General features: G+C 47.7%; 1 protein-coding gene across 2 annotated transcripts in view; it reads left to right on the top strand.

Moving 5' to 3' along the window:
• The window catches only part of TLR4 (toll like receptor 4), a 54,440-nt gene that overhangs the window by 23,441 nt on the left and 15,823 nt on the right, over positions 1-15,176 (top strand). For both annotated transcript variants that reach the window (XR_008453038.1, XM_054084570.1), the window contains exon 2: positions 10,085-10,176. Coding sequence is in view for 1 of the 2 variants with exons in the window: in XM_054084570.1 (XP_053940545.1) it covers positions 10,103-10,176 (74 nt within the window). In the remaining variant the exon portion in view is untranslated. The remainder of the gene's footprint in view (positions 1-10,084; positions 10,177-15,176) is intronic.

Genomic DNA, 15,176 nt, shown 5'->3' with positions numbered 1-15,176 from the left:
TTTTCACAAAATAGGAAAACTGCTTCTCAATGGCACAGATCTTCCCTCCTTCAAGTGCTGATGCACTGGTATAATTAAGAAAAAAAGAATGACCAGGCTAAGTCAGAACACAAGCACATCCAGCCAAGTATTCTGCCTCCAGCAGTGACCACCAGTATTTGCTTAAGGAAATATATAGGAATAGGTCCGTCATGCAGTGCTATTTCCTTAGCAGCTTCCAGCAGTCTGCAGCCCAGGGAGATCTTTGTGGTTTCTAGCTCCAACTGGAATTTTCTTCCATACGCTTGCCTAGTCATTTTCTAAAGTTATGCAAACTTTGAGCATTCACAAAATCTTCACTCCAGTAGTCCCACAGTTCTCCTGCATGAAGCCATATACCTTATTTTGTTTTCAGCACATCGTCTGCTAATTTAACTTGATGTTCCCAGTTCTAGCATTAAGACGACAGTGAAAAATCATTCTTTCTTCACCTCCCATCCCTTGGACATGTTTGTCTCACAAAACAGGGAATGGCATAGAGATGCTTGTGCTAATGGATACCAGGATTCTAAATCTGCAGTGGACAGTCTGATTTCACAGGGTATGGCAGCTTATGTTTGCCCACGGATACCTCCTGTCTCCGGTACCTACAGTTGTGAGCTTGGAGGGGAGCCAGACTCCTTACCTTTCTGTTTGTCAATGCGTAAAGCAATGCTGGTGGCAGCCACCAATTCAGCTGATGCAGCTGCTGTGGAAAGGGGATGGCTCAGCTAGCAGGACCTTCCACTTTGCTTGTATGAATTACTTACAAAACTTAAAAATCTCTTCCCTGTCCTCGTGTCAATTTGTAGCCAGTCCTTTCACACCTCGGTAAATCCTGCAAATACATAGGCATGCAATTTGCCTGACCAAAGAGCTCCTTTTACTGTAGTCTGTTCTGGTGGGCTTTATTGCAAATTCAGTGATATTTGATTTTTTTTTTCTTTGATCAACTTCTAACTCCTGTTCTTGGGACCTTTTAATTACAAGAGTCATAAGGTTTCACTAAAGCAAATACAAACTTTTAGCTATCACAAAAAACCCTGAAAACTGGCATTCTAAAGGCTTACACAATCCCCTTGAACCTAAGAGAAATGAAGAGGAAGCGAGTATTTTTCACTTATCACCACTTATTATTTTTAAGTTGGTCTCATGATTTGAAGTGGTGACGCTCCTCAGTAGCGTGACCAAACCTACACTATTCATCTGGGCTGGGGGAGTGCGCTGGGAAGTTTGGCAGACGCAAGTGGGTGGCTGGCAGCTCGGATGCAGTGCCTTCGTGCTCCCTCCTCTGCCTCTCCTGGCAGCATGTGGGGAGCTAGGGCTCCAGCAGACATCTACAGTGGGATCGGCCGGTTGTGGTGGGATGGCAGTGTGCAGCAGATAACGAGGCTCATGCAGCATCTTTTAGCTCAATTTACGGGGAGATATTTGGCAGAGCCCTCAAGCTCTTTCTGCTCTGGTGACTTATTTTAGCCTTCCTGCAGACAACCTGTGTAAACGTGTGAAACCAAAGCTCCTGCTTGTACAGAAGGACTTAATCTGCTTTCAAGAGGGGTCAGTGAAATTAGGAGCAGCGCTCATCACCGCCAGAAGCTGGTACATGATGGCAAACTGCCACTTCAGACTTCTTCCCCTCCCTGATGGCATGGGTCTGCTCTAGGGCAAAACAAGTTTTCTCCCAGCTCCTGTGCAAAGGCTCTGGACTGCAGAAGCTGTTTCCATACGCACCAAAGCACATTGCACTCCTAAGGGCTGGTTGCTTTGGCATAGGGATAAGATGAAATCAAAGGACAGTACTTTCATGTCAGACAGCTCATTTCCCTGTTAACTCTGGATCTGTCTTCTGCAGATGGTGTGTAAAGAGAAGTTTGCTCCATTGATCCTGTCTAATATTTCCTTGGAAGTTCTGAATGGAAAACATCCTGCTTATCTCTAATCAAAGCTGTTTTTTCTCTGCCTCTGGGCCAAAAAACTGCAACAGGCTTGGCCCTTGTGGGAGCAGGGGATGCTGGGCAGATACAGGCTGCCTGCTGCCTTTCCAGGCATGGGGAGAGCCTGAAAACCAGCCTCTTCCTCTGTGCCACCCGCTGTGAGGTTTTTGGGTATTCAAGAGGTAATTAGAAAGCAGCAATCCAGCAGCTCCTAGCTGGGTGGTTGGGGATCGCAGCACAGTAACTCTGAAGAGGCACCTCTTTCCCATCTATTAAAATAGACACCACTGCCAGCAAAAAAAATTGGGAAGTGTGACTCAAAGTGGGGGAAGGAAAAGGGATAAGGATGAACGGTAGCTAGACACCCACATCAGGAGAGCATCTAAGCAAAACTGCTTGAATCCTACTGTTATCAACGTGATTTCAAATTAAACATATGCTTAAGGAGAGAAGGGACAGAGAAAATAGTTGGCTGTAGGAAGTTTTTGTCTTGCAGTGGCAGAAGGTACAGGTTAAGGGTGTCCATGGGATGGACAGTGTCAGAATCCTCTCTAGCACAGTGCTTTTCTGTAGAGCTTTAACAAAGAGCGTGAGGTTGCATAGATCCTGTTTTTCTTTCTCTCTTGTTACCCCAAATCAGCTCAGGACACACTGGTCTAAGGGTGTCTTTCTGCCTCTGACTCCTTGCCAGACATACCTGTTCAGAAACCTTTTTCCAAATGGAGCAGGCTAAGAATGGTAAGGAAATGCAAAAAGGAGAGAAATGAACATGTATGAATGCCTCTAATTTTGCCTATGCTTCTGCTGTCATTTAGACTGCTGTAAAACAAAAGTAAAATATTGTGATTCCACTCTAATAATATTTTTCATCCATTTACATTGGCATAAATTCCCTCTGAGTAGAAATTTTTGTCAGAATCTGGTTGGGGAAGATACTTTATTTTATTATTTGATTGCAAAGAACCTACTTTCTCCCAAATATCTTTTTTTTTTTTTTCATTAAAAAGTAAGAACTGAACATGGCCAGCCAAAGCCACTTATTGCAGTGAAGTTTGTCTAGCTAGAGAACTGTAGTGTGAGAGGGAACCAGGAATATACTGGGCACTGAGGTGGGAGCATCATTAAAGCTAATTATAACACTTCCAGCCTAAGTAGTTTGGACCTTTGTTGGCTGGATTAAGAAGTCAATATTTCAGTGAAAAAAAAAGCTTTGACAGAGGCAAGGTTTTGGCTGAGTTTTTCCATGGGAACGCTGTCACCCACTATCCCACCTCATTCCTCTGCTTCTCCACCAATGCAGAGATTCACTCCTACACCCTCCCCTTTCCAGGGAACCCCTCGCTGAGGCTGCAAAGGGTACACAGCCTGAAAAAGCAGCTTCAAGAAACAACCCCTGGAGCCACCCTCCTCCATGGACCAATTCCATTCTCCCTGGGAATGTGTGGGGGTCCATGGCAGAGATAGGTGCTGCTGGCTCAGCACAGGATGAGGATGACCAGCATATGGGCGCTGGGATTAAAACCATGGTGGTGGTCCTGGTTCATCCCTTCGTGGTCTGCAGTGCCCGAGGAGAGCAGGGAAATGGGGACAGGCCAGCATGATATGGGGCTAAAATGGGTGCTTGGTGCCTCCCAGGTGCAACACACTTGGGGCACCAGTTGTTCTGGGGACACAAAGGCCGCCAGGGCTAAGGCCAACTGGGCACAAACTGGCTGGCAGAGAAGGACAATCCCCCCTGCTAGCCCCGAGGTATTAAAGCTGCTGCTGGTTGGCCTCGAACACAAAGGTCTCTCTGGGAGCTGCTGAAGGGGCCACTTGGTGTGGGGAGGGTGATGGCCAGGGAAGCCAGAGCCAGGCTGGCAGGGAAAGATAATGGCTGGGAAGGCCAGAGCCGGGCTGGCAGGGGAAGGCAATGGCCAGGGAGGCCAGAGCTGGGCTGGCAGGGGAAGGCAATGGCCAGGGAGGCCAGAGCCGGGCTGGCAGGGGAAGGCAATGGCCAGGGAGGCCAGAGCTGGACTGGCAGGGGAAGGCAATGGCCAGGAAGGCCAGAGCTGGGCTGGCAGGGAAGGCAATGGCCAGGAAGGCCAGAGCTGGGCTGGCAGGGGAAGGCAATGGCCAGGAAGGCCAGAGCTGGGCTGGCAGGGAAGGCAATGGCCAGGAAGGCCAGAGCTGGGCTGGCAGGGAAGGCAATGGCCAGGAAGCCAGGGTGTCAGGGAGGAGAGCCTCTGCAGTGTGGGGGGACAGGGCAGGCTGGCATCTGGGCAGTGGTCCCCTCCACATGGCTGCTGAGGTGGCAGGGCAGGAGGAAAACACCGAGGCCTGGAAGAGGAGCCACCACACACTGCGGGCAGCCCCTGTGCTCCTGCCTAACACCAGACCTTATTTTCCTCCTCTTCATCCCAGAAGAGCTACTTCAGGCCACGGCTGTTTTAGCAGTTGGGGTCACATCCCAGAGCCCTGGCACGGCTGTCCGGCTGTGCGCCCTGCACTGTGTACGACTCTTCCACTTCCTTCCCTCTGGTGCTTTTTAATTTTTTTTTACTATATGTCCTTTATTTTTAATTTCTTGGTGAGTACAAGAGCCATAAACAAGGCCTGTGAAGCCCAGAGTGCCCTGTGATGACACAATGTCTGTCCTCACAGTGATGCTGTTCATGGCGTCTGCTTTTTGGCTCCAAGAGTGCAGGGCTGGACTTGGCTGCAGCCTCCATTGCGAGGCACAAGGAGAACAAGGCCCGAAAGGCTTTTCCTCTTCTTACTCTCCGACTGTTTCCTCCTGGGCTGTTCTCCCTGGGGCTTAATGCTCTCTGGGACAGTCTCTGCCCGGGGATGTGGAGCGGACAGGCAGTCAGGGAGACCCGCGAGGGCTTTTGGGTCCAGATCAGAACAGAAGGCATTGGGGTGGAAACTGGGGCCTCGTGATGTGCACATCTTCACCTCTGCTTGTGGCAGGCTTTGGACTACAAGCTGGGGAGATGTGGGAAAGCATGTGCATTTCCAAGGACTGTGGGAGCCATCATTTCTCCCTGAGCCTGACAGTGCATGTGGATGCATACTTCTACCTGCCCTGCAGGGCTTCTGCCCTGAATGGTTGGGGTTTTCTTGGATTAGCTCATTTTTGACTTGCATTCACTCATTTTTCCCATGTGATATCTCATTTTTTTCTTTGCAGTATAGTCTAGGGCTTGGTTAGGCTCCAGGGTTTCTCGCATGTCTTGCTTCTTGTCTGAGGCTTAGAGAGAAGAAAGGCCGGAGCTGTGGAGAGCAGGATGAATTGCAAAGCTTTGGGCTGGAAAGCTGGCATCACAGCAATGGGAGAAAATATGAGTGCTGGAGGAAGGTTTCATTTGAAGTTGTTCTTTGGACCGGACTAGGAGAATGGGAAGAGGTTACAGGCCGTGCAATGACAGTGATGGCCCTGTGGAGAGGCTGGACCCATGCTGACTGCAGAGGAGGTGCAAACAGATCTGCCTCCAAAAAACATGATTGCAGCATGCCAAGGTGCCTTTACCCACTGGGGAGCCAGCCGCAAGCAAAGGGAATGCAGTGACACCAGTGGCCCCCAGTGCTGCCAGCCATGTGCCCTGACCTCCCCACACTGTGTAAGGTCCAGGACTCCTCCATCCCCAGCTTTTGCTGCTGGATATCCCCATCCCAAGACCCCAACGTGACAGAAAACCATGTTGCACTTGCCAGTCACTGCTGCCATCACTGATGTGATGTCAAGGCATCGTGACATCATTTGCTGGCATCGTTAATGAGCACTCTCTCCTTTGGATTCATTTAACAACATGGCACAAATCCTGCTGACAGGAGCTGAGGACCTGCCGTGGCTGGAAGAGTGTTTAGTAAGTAGCAAGAAGGGCCTGCTGGGAAATCTCCAGGATGAGGAATTTTCCAGGTGAAATAGAGGGCAAAATCCCTATTTTCCACTCCATAGCTCCTTTGCTGAAGCATCTTTTGCTGTTCTGAGATCTCCATAGCCTTTAACAGCCCTGCAAGATACAGGGCTGATTTCAGTCCGGCGCTGAAGGACGTGGAGATTGCTGAAACATTTAGTCACCCACAGAGCATCACAGCACAGAGGTGCCCTGAGGTCATCTCTCTGTGTGCATGTGGCATTGGTGGCTGCAGGACTTTCCTTTCCTGGGTGGTCAGTGCCAGGATTGGGACATGCCACCTCCAGGGACACTCGGGGACACTGAGGTTTTGTTTCCCCATTCTTCTGCCTCCTTGTCTCCTGCAAGTTTTGGCAGCCAGGGTTATCTCTGCAGTGCGTGCCTAAAGCACAGGATGGCACTGCAGGAGCGCAAAACTGCCTCAGCCTCCTCTGCAACTCAAGTGGATTTTTAACCCCTCTGTAGAAGCAAAACTGCTACAGGTACAGGAGCTTTTCCAGGGACAAGGTGTGCAGAGAGGTTTGGGGCAAGGCGATGCCCAGTGCTCTGCTGTCTTTAACTAGGGCAAAGCCTTGAGTCCAAGCTGTTGGCTGCCCCTGCAGGATTGCCCCATTTCCTTGGGATTAGAGGAGACAAAAATACATATTATGCTGCAGCGTGGGCCTGAGCGTGTGTGTGAGCTGGCATCTTCCAGAATGCAGGGTGGATGTTTTTGCAATGGCTCCTCCACTGTGTGTGGCAGAATCCCTGGTCATGACATGCCTGAAGCAATTTCCCTGTCTGCATGGAAACAAGTAATCTTTCCCCAAAGCATGTAGCTGCGCTCAGCCAGGCAGTAAGACAGGTAGGTCTAGGCTAATTTGGGCAGTAGCACCTGTAAGGCAGTGTACCCCAAATAGTTCTGCCTGTGTGCACTGAGGAGAGCTGCTCATGCCCTGGCCCCACTCAGATCCCTTAGTGCCATATTGCCTGGCTTCACCTCCTGAGCTCACAGAGGCAGGGAGATGGTCTTCAAATAAACACCAGCTGGAATCAAGCCCTGGTGCAGGTCTTGCATGATAACATCTTGCTGGCTGGCAGCTGTGTTTTGGAAGAGAGTGAGCAAATCTGTTAGTTTGCGGGTTCCTGAAGTTACTGATCCTCTAGCCAAAAACCAGGGAGAGCTGTGGAGATGAAGAGAAAGGCTGCAACAGCATTTCCATATAGCACACGCTTTTTTCTGAAATAATCCCTGCAGGAGAGAAACTCTGTAAAAATATCTGGAAGTGACAATCCTGGTATTTATCTGTTCCCAGCTACAAAGAATTGAAGACTTATAAAACCAGCAGGTTCTGCCCAAATTATTGCCAGATCCAGTAGGTATCGAAAATAGCGTGATCCTCTTCATAGAGGTTGTCTTGAAATATCTGGTGGACTCAAGGTGGATGGCTCTGCTTTTCCTCCTGTTGTCCCTGTAGGAAAAAGTTCTCTCTAGGACTTATCCATAAGCAACAAGACATATATTCAGGAGAGAAAGCATAGAATCAGGAGATGAGGGTAAAAAAAGGACAGAGGGGGTCTGGTTCCTGCAGCTCTCGTCCATCTCTCTGTATGAAGCACTCTTTGCTTGATATCTCCCCATTGTAAACACAGCCAATTGATTTTCGTTCTGTTTCTTTTTTTTTTTTTGCACTTGTTTATTTTAATAAAGCTAGATATTTTTTTCTTGAAACCTAAAGCAAAATGTTCCAATGTCTCCACCCACCCTCTTGGCACTAAGCAGGGATGGTTATTTCAGTGGTTATAATTTGATTTCTGCCTCTGTTGGGCTGATGTGAGAGAAAAAATATTTAGAGAAGTGGTTTTTTAATTCTGTTCTTTTTTTTTTTTTTGTGAAGAGCTGGGAGTGGTGTGGAAAGAGAGAATCAGAAAGAATGCGCTCTCCTTTACTAAGCATTTTTTTTTCTTTAAGTTTGCAATCCCTGATGGACAAAAATCACAGTATAGCTCAACTGATCAATTGCTCTCTGAAGAATGGAGAATGCCTCTTTAGCTACTTTTGTGTTATTCTTGGTCTGACGTAGTGACTCATTGTAGCTGCTCTGTGCCAGTGATTTTAGGCTTGTAGCCTGAACTGTGATAATCTCCATTTTGCAAGTGGGGAAACTGAGGAACAGAGGAGTAAATTGTCTCCTTCCCTTTCAGATCACCCGTGCAGCTAAGAACAGCGTACAGCACAGGCACTAAGGGCTGATTGCCAGATCCAGGATATAGTCAGCACACACAACCCAGATCTCATCTTCAGCAGCACTTAACTCCCAATTAAACTGAGACAAAACGAGGTTTCCATTAGTGCTTAGCAGCCAGCCCTTCTTCAGTAATAATATCGAGCAGCAGATTTTCAGAAGAGTTCAGCTACTTGTCAGCTCTTGCAGTTTCTTAGGGAAAAGACTCCTGCTTTTGGTAAGGATTGGGGTTGTTTTTGCCAAAAATCTGACCCTTCTTCTCCAGGTACAGAATTGAAAACTTGTTCATTACTTTTTTCTAGTTTTTAGAGGGGTAGCATCCCTCCTTCCCCTTTTTTCTTTCATTTTTTTCTGCCTTCTGGAACTAGGCTAATGCTTACTACTGTGCATGTCTGAAGATAATAGCGTCTCTAAGTAATTTTTCTTCTTTTAAAATATACATCAAGATTGTCTGCTGCACAGTTTACATTTCCTGCTGTGGGGACAAATACTTCAATTAAAATGGAAGGGAATAATAAAAAAAAAAGAATCACACAGAAAAAGAAAATGCCTCTATGAAAAGAATCCTAAAAGATTTGAGAGAAGTAGAAATGGGTACATGAAGCCCTTGGCAGCCAGGATGCATTTTGTATGAACGAGTGCATATATTCATGCAGGCTCTGGGGATTTTGCTCGATGCAAGGAAGGAGATGCCAATGGAAGCCCTGGCTGCATGAAGAAACCCAGATGCTTTTCTGTCTAGCAATGAGACATCTTTTCTCAAGCTGCTTGCTCTCCACTTCCTACAGCTTCTGCTCCAGTTTGCGTGTGGGACAGAGGTGGTAGCTTGATTTCAGATGATGGTGTTTTGAGAACAAGAAGGAAACAGGATCTTCTACCTGCCTTGGCCCTGACTTATTTCTTTCAAGAGCAAAATGCTAAATTAATACTCTGTGGTTGCAGTATTTGATCATGACATTCCTTGTACCTGCTCTCCCTCCCTTGGCTTTAGCTTGCCCCCAAAGCTCAGCAGCAGAAAAAGCAAGAGACTCCTGTATGTGCCAGGCTGATAGTAACTCCAGGGGCAGATGAGAGGGATGAGAAGTTGTAAGGAGGGCATTTGTGCTCCAGCTGGGTGGTAGTGAACAAAAGGATCTCCTTGAGTGGATTTATCAGCCTTGCAAAGGTCTTATTCCACACCAGGGTATAGTGGGAAGAGGGTGTATTGGGAGCAATCAGAAAGCACTTTCCCCTGCTGAACTGGATTTGCATCTAGTTCCTTGAGGATAATTAGATGATCACCATCAGATGGGTAAGCTGAGCTCTCACTTTTTGCACCATCCCTTGAAGAGAGGAGCATATTATTCCTGTTTTTCACCAGCCTGAACCAGCAATCATTTCTTTGAGCTGTGATGCTGTCCCTATATAATTAAGGCTGTCAGTCAAACTCAGACACCTAAACACTACAAACTCCATGGCTTACAAGGATTGATCACAGGACTTTATTGCTTGGCAGTCAAAGCAGCAATTTGTGGTCTCTCTTTTCCCTTGTTGGAGAAACAAATTGTGGGGCTGTGAGAAGGAAACGTCCCTGGGAAAGCAGCTAGGTGCCTCCAGTACTTATTGGATGTGCTAGCTGTGATCATGGGTCCTGTGCAGGTCATAAGGATGAGCTATACTAATCCTGGTTATTGGTTCTGTTTCAGAGCCTGTTTCTGTGGCTCAGGGTATGGATGGGACCTGTCTATGCCGGCAGGGAATTTGAGTGCTTATCTACTGCCTTGACCAGTGGGAGCACCCAACAAAACAGAGAACGGCTTGACCTAGTGCAGCTGTGCTTCTCTGTTCATGGGGGTCTTACAGGTCAGCAGGCAGTGCATAGGGGAGACCGATACTGTAGGGATGAAGGCATGGCATTGGGAAGTCTAGGCTTGTGGCACGGACACTCAGCCTGTCTGTCTCTGTGTAAATGCTATAGAAAAGCTTATCAGCCCTGTTTTTGACTAGTGTCTTCTCTGCTGTTTTGCAGGATGCACACAGGGACAGCATGAATGCTCATAGTGAAGAGACTCTTCTTTTCTGTCTTCCAGTGGAAACGGCTGGTGACCTGGTTCTGCATGAGTAAGTAAACCTCTGCGTGCTGAGCCCTGCTCTCTCCCGGGCAGCAGTCACCACTGTGTCCCCATGCCCTAAGGACTTGTTGGACTGTATGAAGGAGGGGACCCTCCTGCCCACCGATTTATTAGCTGGAGAGGCCTCAAAAATGGGAAGTGGCAGAAGCAGGGAAGGAGGAGATGTGTTTCTGTAAATCACACATGCAGTCCTGGATGTCTCTGCAGGCTGATATGGGGGGGATTTACACGTGCTCCCAACACATGTGCATCAGTACAGCCTTGTCACTGTGTCCCCTCTGCATGGGGACAATGTTTCCAGCCCCATTCTGCAAATGGCCCCGCCACACACAGCTCTTCTGTGTATTGCCTTGCACTCACATTTGTAACCAGCAAAGCTGGGCTTCTCCAGAAAGTCTCTAACTGCCTGGTTTGGGTGTATTTTTAGAAAACCAAATCATCTTGGATATCTTTGGGGGTGTGGAGAGTAGAAAAGCATCTAAAAGATGATTTATTTGCCAAAGTATAAAAACCTTTATGTATTTTTGCACAATTGTAAATTGAGTTTTCTCCCATACCCACCCAATATGCTGCTTTTGCAGCCAGAGCAAATGAGGAATAACTGATTACAAAAGTGTTAATATTTGCAAACATCTATGCAAGGCCTGCATCCTGTGTGATGTGTGTGCACAGACTTCAGGAGGCTAGAACAGGGTTAATGGGCCTTTGTGATACACAGATTAAATTCCTCTGTGTTGGGGGGAGGTCCAGCAGTCATCCTCTGATAAATGCTGCTATGACCTTTGCAGGATTAGGGTCCGGAGGTAGGTTTAACCTGCATTGTGTGTATGTGTGTAGCAGCCCAGAAGTCACTGGCTGATGAAAGCCTTTGTGTGGTGTGCGTAGGAGGTCCAGGAGAGACCCTCTGATACAGTACCTGTGTGAGCTGGTGCAACTGCTTGTGATCTCCCTCCAAGAGTAAAAGAAGCACAATTCTGTTTTGATACCATCATGGAAAGACTGGTTGGTCACAGAAAAAAAAAAATCACTGCTGATGAATGACCAGGGTGTAACCACTGTCATTTTTGTTAGGTGGGTGCAAACGATAAGAAACCTTTTCCCTTCTGCATCTGCAGTCCCAAATTCATCCATGCGAAGGGGGGCGCTTCAGGCAACCTGGGCTCATGCTCTGAATCAGCAGAGTGCCTTGCTCAAGGTGAAGAGCTGCTCAGACAAGCTATAGTCCATGTTACTGAACTGCTTTGGGCAAATCTGTTCTCAGGTACAAATCTCTGGATTTCAAGCCTGGGAAGCAGCCCCAGTCAGGACAGGAGGAATTTTCCTGCATGTCCATTTCTTCTTATTGCTGTGAGACTTTGCTGTCCTCAGCAAAGGCTTTGTCCTCACCCAAGCACTGTATCTTACTGCTTGTTCTATGGGATAATGCATCACTTTTTGAGACAGGGGCTGTTTGAAGGCCCCCTCAGTCCCCTGTTAAATCCTGAGGAGCAGCCAGCTGCTGACAGTGTGGGGATCTGCAGCTCACCCTAACAGTGGGCACAGCCAGGAGGGCTATGGGTGCCAGCAAAGAGGAGCCAGGCTTTGGGGCCAGCCCAGCCCCATGGGGAGTGTGCCAAGGAGCCGAGGGCTTCATGGGCTCAAGAAGTGCCAAGGTCATTCCCTTCCTCTCTCTCTGCACTGTCACCGTGTCATTTTATAGATTGATGTGAGTGACTGCTGGAGCGCTGTGAGCCTTGAGCTTAGCTGCTGAGAAAAAGGATGCTGCATTTGCTAAGGTTCGTCACCAGAAGGCCCAGTTTAATTTTGTCTAGCAAGGGGCTAACTGCAATACAGCCACTTGGAGGCTCCAAACTCTGAAACAGGGTCTGCTTGTCTGCAGGTCTGACGGCTGCAGGAGGTGGGGAGATGCTGTCATGGGGAAAGGTCCTGTGAGCTGTGCAGTGGGGTGGTGGTAGCTGTAGTGCTGTGGCTGCTGTGCCTGTGTCAGCCTCTCCTTGCATTCTGCAAGTCTGTGCTTGCAAAGCCTGTACTGCTTTGTGATGAACTCGCATGAAAGTCACACTAAGTTACCTTTTCTTCTTCCCTTTTCTGGTCTTAGTGCTTTTGTGGTCTGGGTTAGAGATAGGGAACAATTCATTATTGTAGAAAGAGGCAAACACTCTGCCGGGATAAAACCTAGGTGAGAAGCAACTCACCCAATAATGTGACTTGAGGGCAGGGCAGACTGTAAAGCAGCAGGATGAAGAGCATCTAAGCAGCTAAGGCATCTCCAGGCTCCGGTGAGCCCGGATATGCCTTAGCAAGACAGCAGCAGAGGTTCTCTGGTGCTGATGGTCACTGACAGAGTGCCTTGTGGACATCCCACAGCATGGTCATTGCTGCCTCTATCTAGAGGAACGAATGAGACTTACCTGAGGCCAACAATTTTCCAAAACTCAAGATGTTCAAGGACCGGACATAAATTTGGCAGTAGCCCTCAATCTGTTTCCACCTAATTTTTCGTGTGTAAAAGAGGCTTTATGTGCCCGGGATTGAGGGAGGGATGACTGTTGATGAGGCTGAAGTGGTCAGGAGCTGAGACAGGACAATGTGTTATCAAGCTCGATGCATTTGTGGACCTCTTTAATAGACCTGAACTATTGCAGATTCTCAGGTCACAATCTGAAAGCCTTTAGGAAGGGTTAGTGAGAAATGAAGCTTATTTCTATCACAGGAAGCATCTTGATGCTTGCCAGAGATGCTTTCTTTGAAGAAAGCTTTTTCTGGGAAGGTTTATCAGCCATGCCTCATTTGTCTGGGGAATTTTGTTGAGAGATGAGTCAGGATCAGTGGCTACTGATGAGTGAAGACTGCCAGCTGGGGGTTTATGTCTAGATACATGGGAAGGGAAATAAGAAATAGTTCACCTAACTGTTGCCTAATGGCATCTTGACACCATGACGAGTGAGTCAACAGGCCAGCAGAATGATGCAATAGAGATTTGTGTGGAAAATGTCCTTTGAAGGACAATCAGAGAAGAAAACATGCACTGCTGAACTGTCATTGTGCAGTGAGGTTTTGTTATGGATGTCATGAGCTTTGTCATGAAATGAACAAATAAATGAATTTGGAAACGTAACTGGAATTCAACCCCTCTCTCCTCCTGTAGATAATGTGTACAGAAAGAGGAATGACCGAAAAGGGGGGGAACTGGGCCCCTAGAACTGGAGGGAAATGAAATTTTGCTGTCACTACTGCTCAGAAAGTAGATTAGCAACAGCAGTAAGGACAGTATTTAAAAGATGTGGGTCATTTCTGAAAGTGCTTCAGGATAGCTCAGTAGCTTTCATTCTAGGTCTTCACTATGCAGCCTGCTTCAGCTGTCCTAGTCCTTGTATCTCATACTGTTGTGACTGCACCACTCATCCTAAACTGTTGTCTCTCTGACTCTCTCTTGATAGGTTTGACTTTCACTGGAAGCTTTTCCTGACCTGTAAATCCTTATACTTGCTTCTGGACAGACCTTTTAGAAGAGAGCTTGAAAAAGTTTTGTGGTTCTGTAAACTGCCTTTTGGGCTGCAGAGCTCAGGCACTGCAGTGCTCTTCCCTCAGTGGTGTGGTGTGTTGGACAGACACTGTAGAGCTGGAGAGCCTTCCTCTTGTGAGGCATCCTTGAGAACTGCAGAGGAGATGGAAATACAGCTGGGCAGTGGAGTCCGGCAGGGGAAATCTAGACTGACTGGATGGCATGTCCTTGAGTAAAGGTCATACACAGGCCATGATGGTGGTGATGGGGGAAGAGGGTGGTGCTTCAACTCCAGGCTCTCGCTGTGCCAAGAGGGAAAAAAAAGGGAAGACTGATAGCATTGTTCTTGTGGATGAAGCAAGAACTGTTGCAGAAATTACCAAATGCCAGTGGAAAGAAGATAGTGAACGGGTCAATATCTTTTGCCTTTTTCAGTGTGAGGTACTACAGACCGCCTTTGGTTGTTGGTAGCACTGGTTATAAAGTGCATGCTTTTTACCTGGAAAGATACCTCAATTTGGACAGGGTTGGGCAAATGGATGTGACAAGAGTGGTGTTTGAGCGGGCTCTCCCTCTTAAAGTGTCCTGGCATTTTATGAAAGGATGAAACCTATCTCTTTACAGCAGAACTAAAAGGAGAATTGGTCCACTGGCAGTGGTGGGGCCATGTTTCTTCCCTGAAGTTGACTCCTCAGGTTCTTGTCTTCCAGTTCTCTCTGCTTTTACCACATTGCAGCTTCTTCCACAGCAGAAGTTGCCTGGATCCTTTGCCTGATATGAGGCTGGACTGGGGATGGGTATTGGTGTGAGGGAAGTGAATGCTGAGTAGAGCCCTGGTTTCTGCAGCAACTCAAAGTTCTTTCTCTTAGTGCTCACCTTCACCCTCTCTGCCTCTCACTCCTGTCACTGTTCATCTCCTCTCTCAGTAGGTTTCTCATTCTCTCCCTTTTAAACATGCCCTTTTATGCAGCTCTCATATTGGTGAACTTGAGCTGCTATATCACACCTCCCTCCCTTTAACTTCTGTCATACCGTGATCTCTGTTCTCAGCATTGCCCATCCCATCTGCTTTTCTCTTGCTCTAACTCCATCCCAAGTGAGACAGTCCAGGACTTGGAAAGTTGGGTGCCTCTCTCAATTCTGCCTGCGCACATTCATGGAGAGCAGAAAGTGAAGTAGACTGTAGCAGCTGCTGGGAAACACCTTCATTTTGGCCCTTCTTTCCTCTAATTCACTAGAGGAATTATTCTGTGGCCTCTCATTCTTCCTGTCTACAATATGCTGCATGCCTTAAGCAGAAGTTTCCCCCATCCCAGTTACTGGTCAGCTGGGTATACACCTGACTTTCTCTCTGTCTCTTTAGCATCTTGCATCCTCTGGCTGACTAGAGATCCTTCACAGCTTTACTGGTATGTTGATGGCACTGCATTACCATCGTTCACAGATGCTGTACTGGGCAGCTGTACTGATGTATAGGTAGCAGT

The sequence above is a fragment of the Cuculus canorus genome, chromosome 19 (assembly GCF_017976375.1).
Source record: "Cuculus canorus isolate bCucCan1 chromosome 19, bCucCan1.pri, whole genome shotgun sequence".
In the NCBI taxonomy this organism is placed as follows: Eukaryota; Metazoa; Chordata; class Aves; order Cuculiformes; family Cuculidae; genus Cuculus; species Cuculus canorus.
This window is presented reverse-complemented; position numbering and strand designations above follow the sequence as displayed.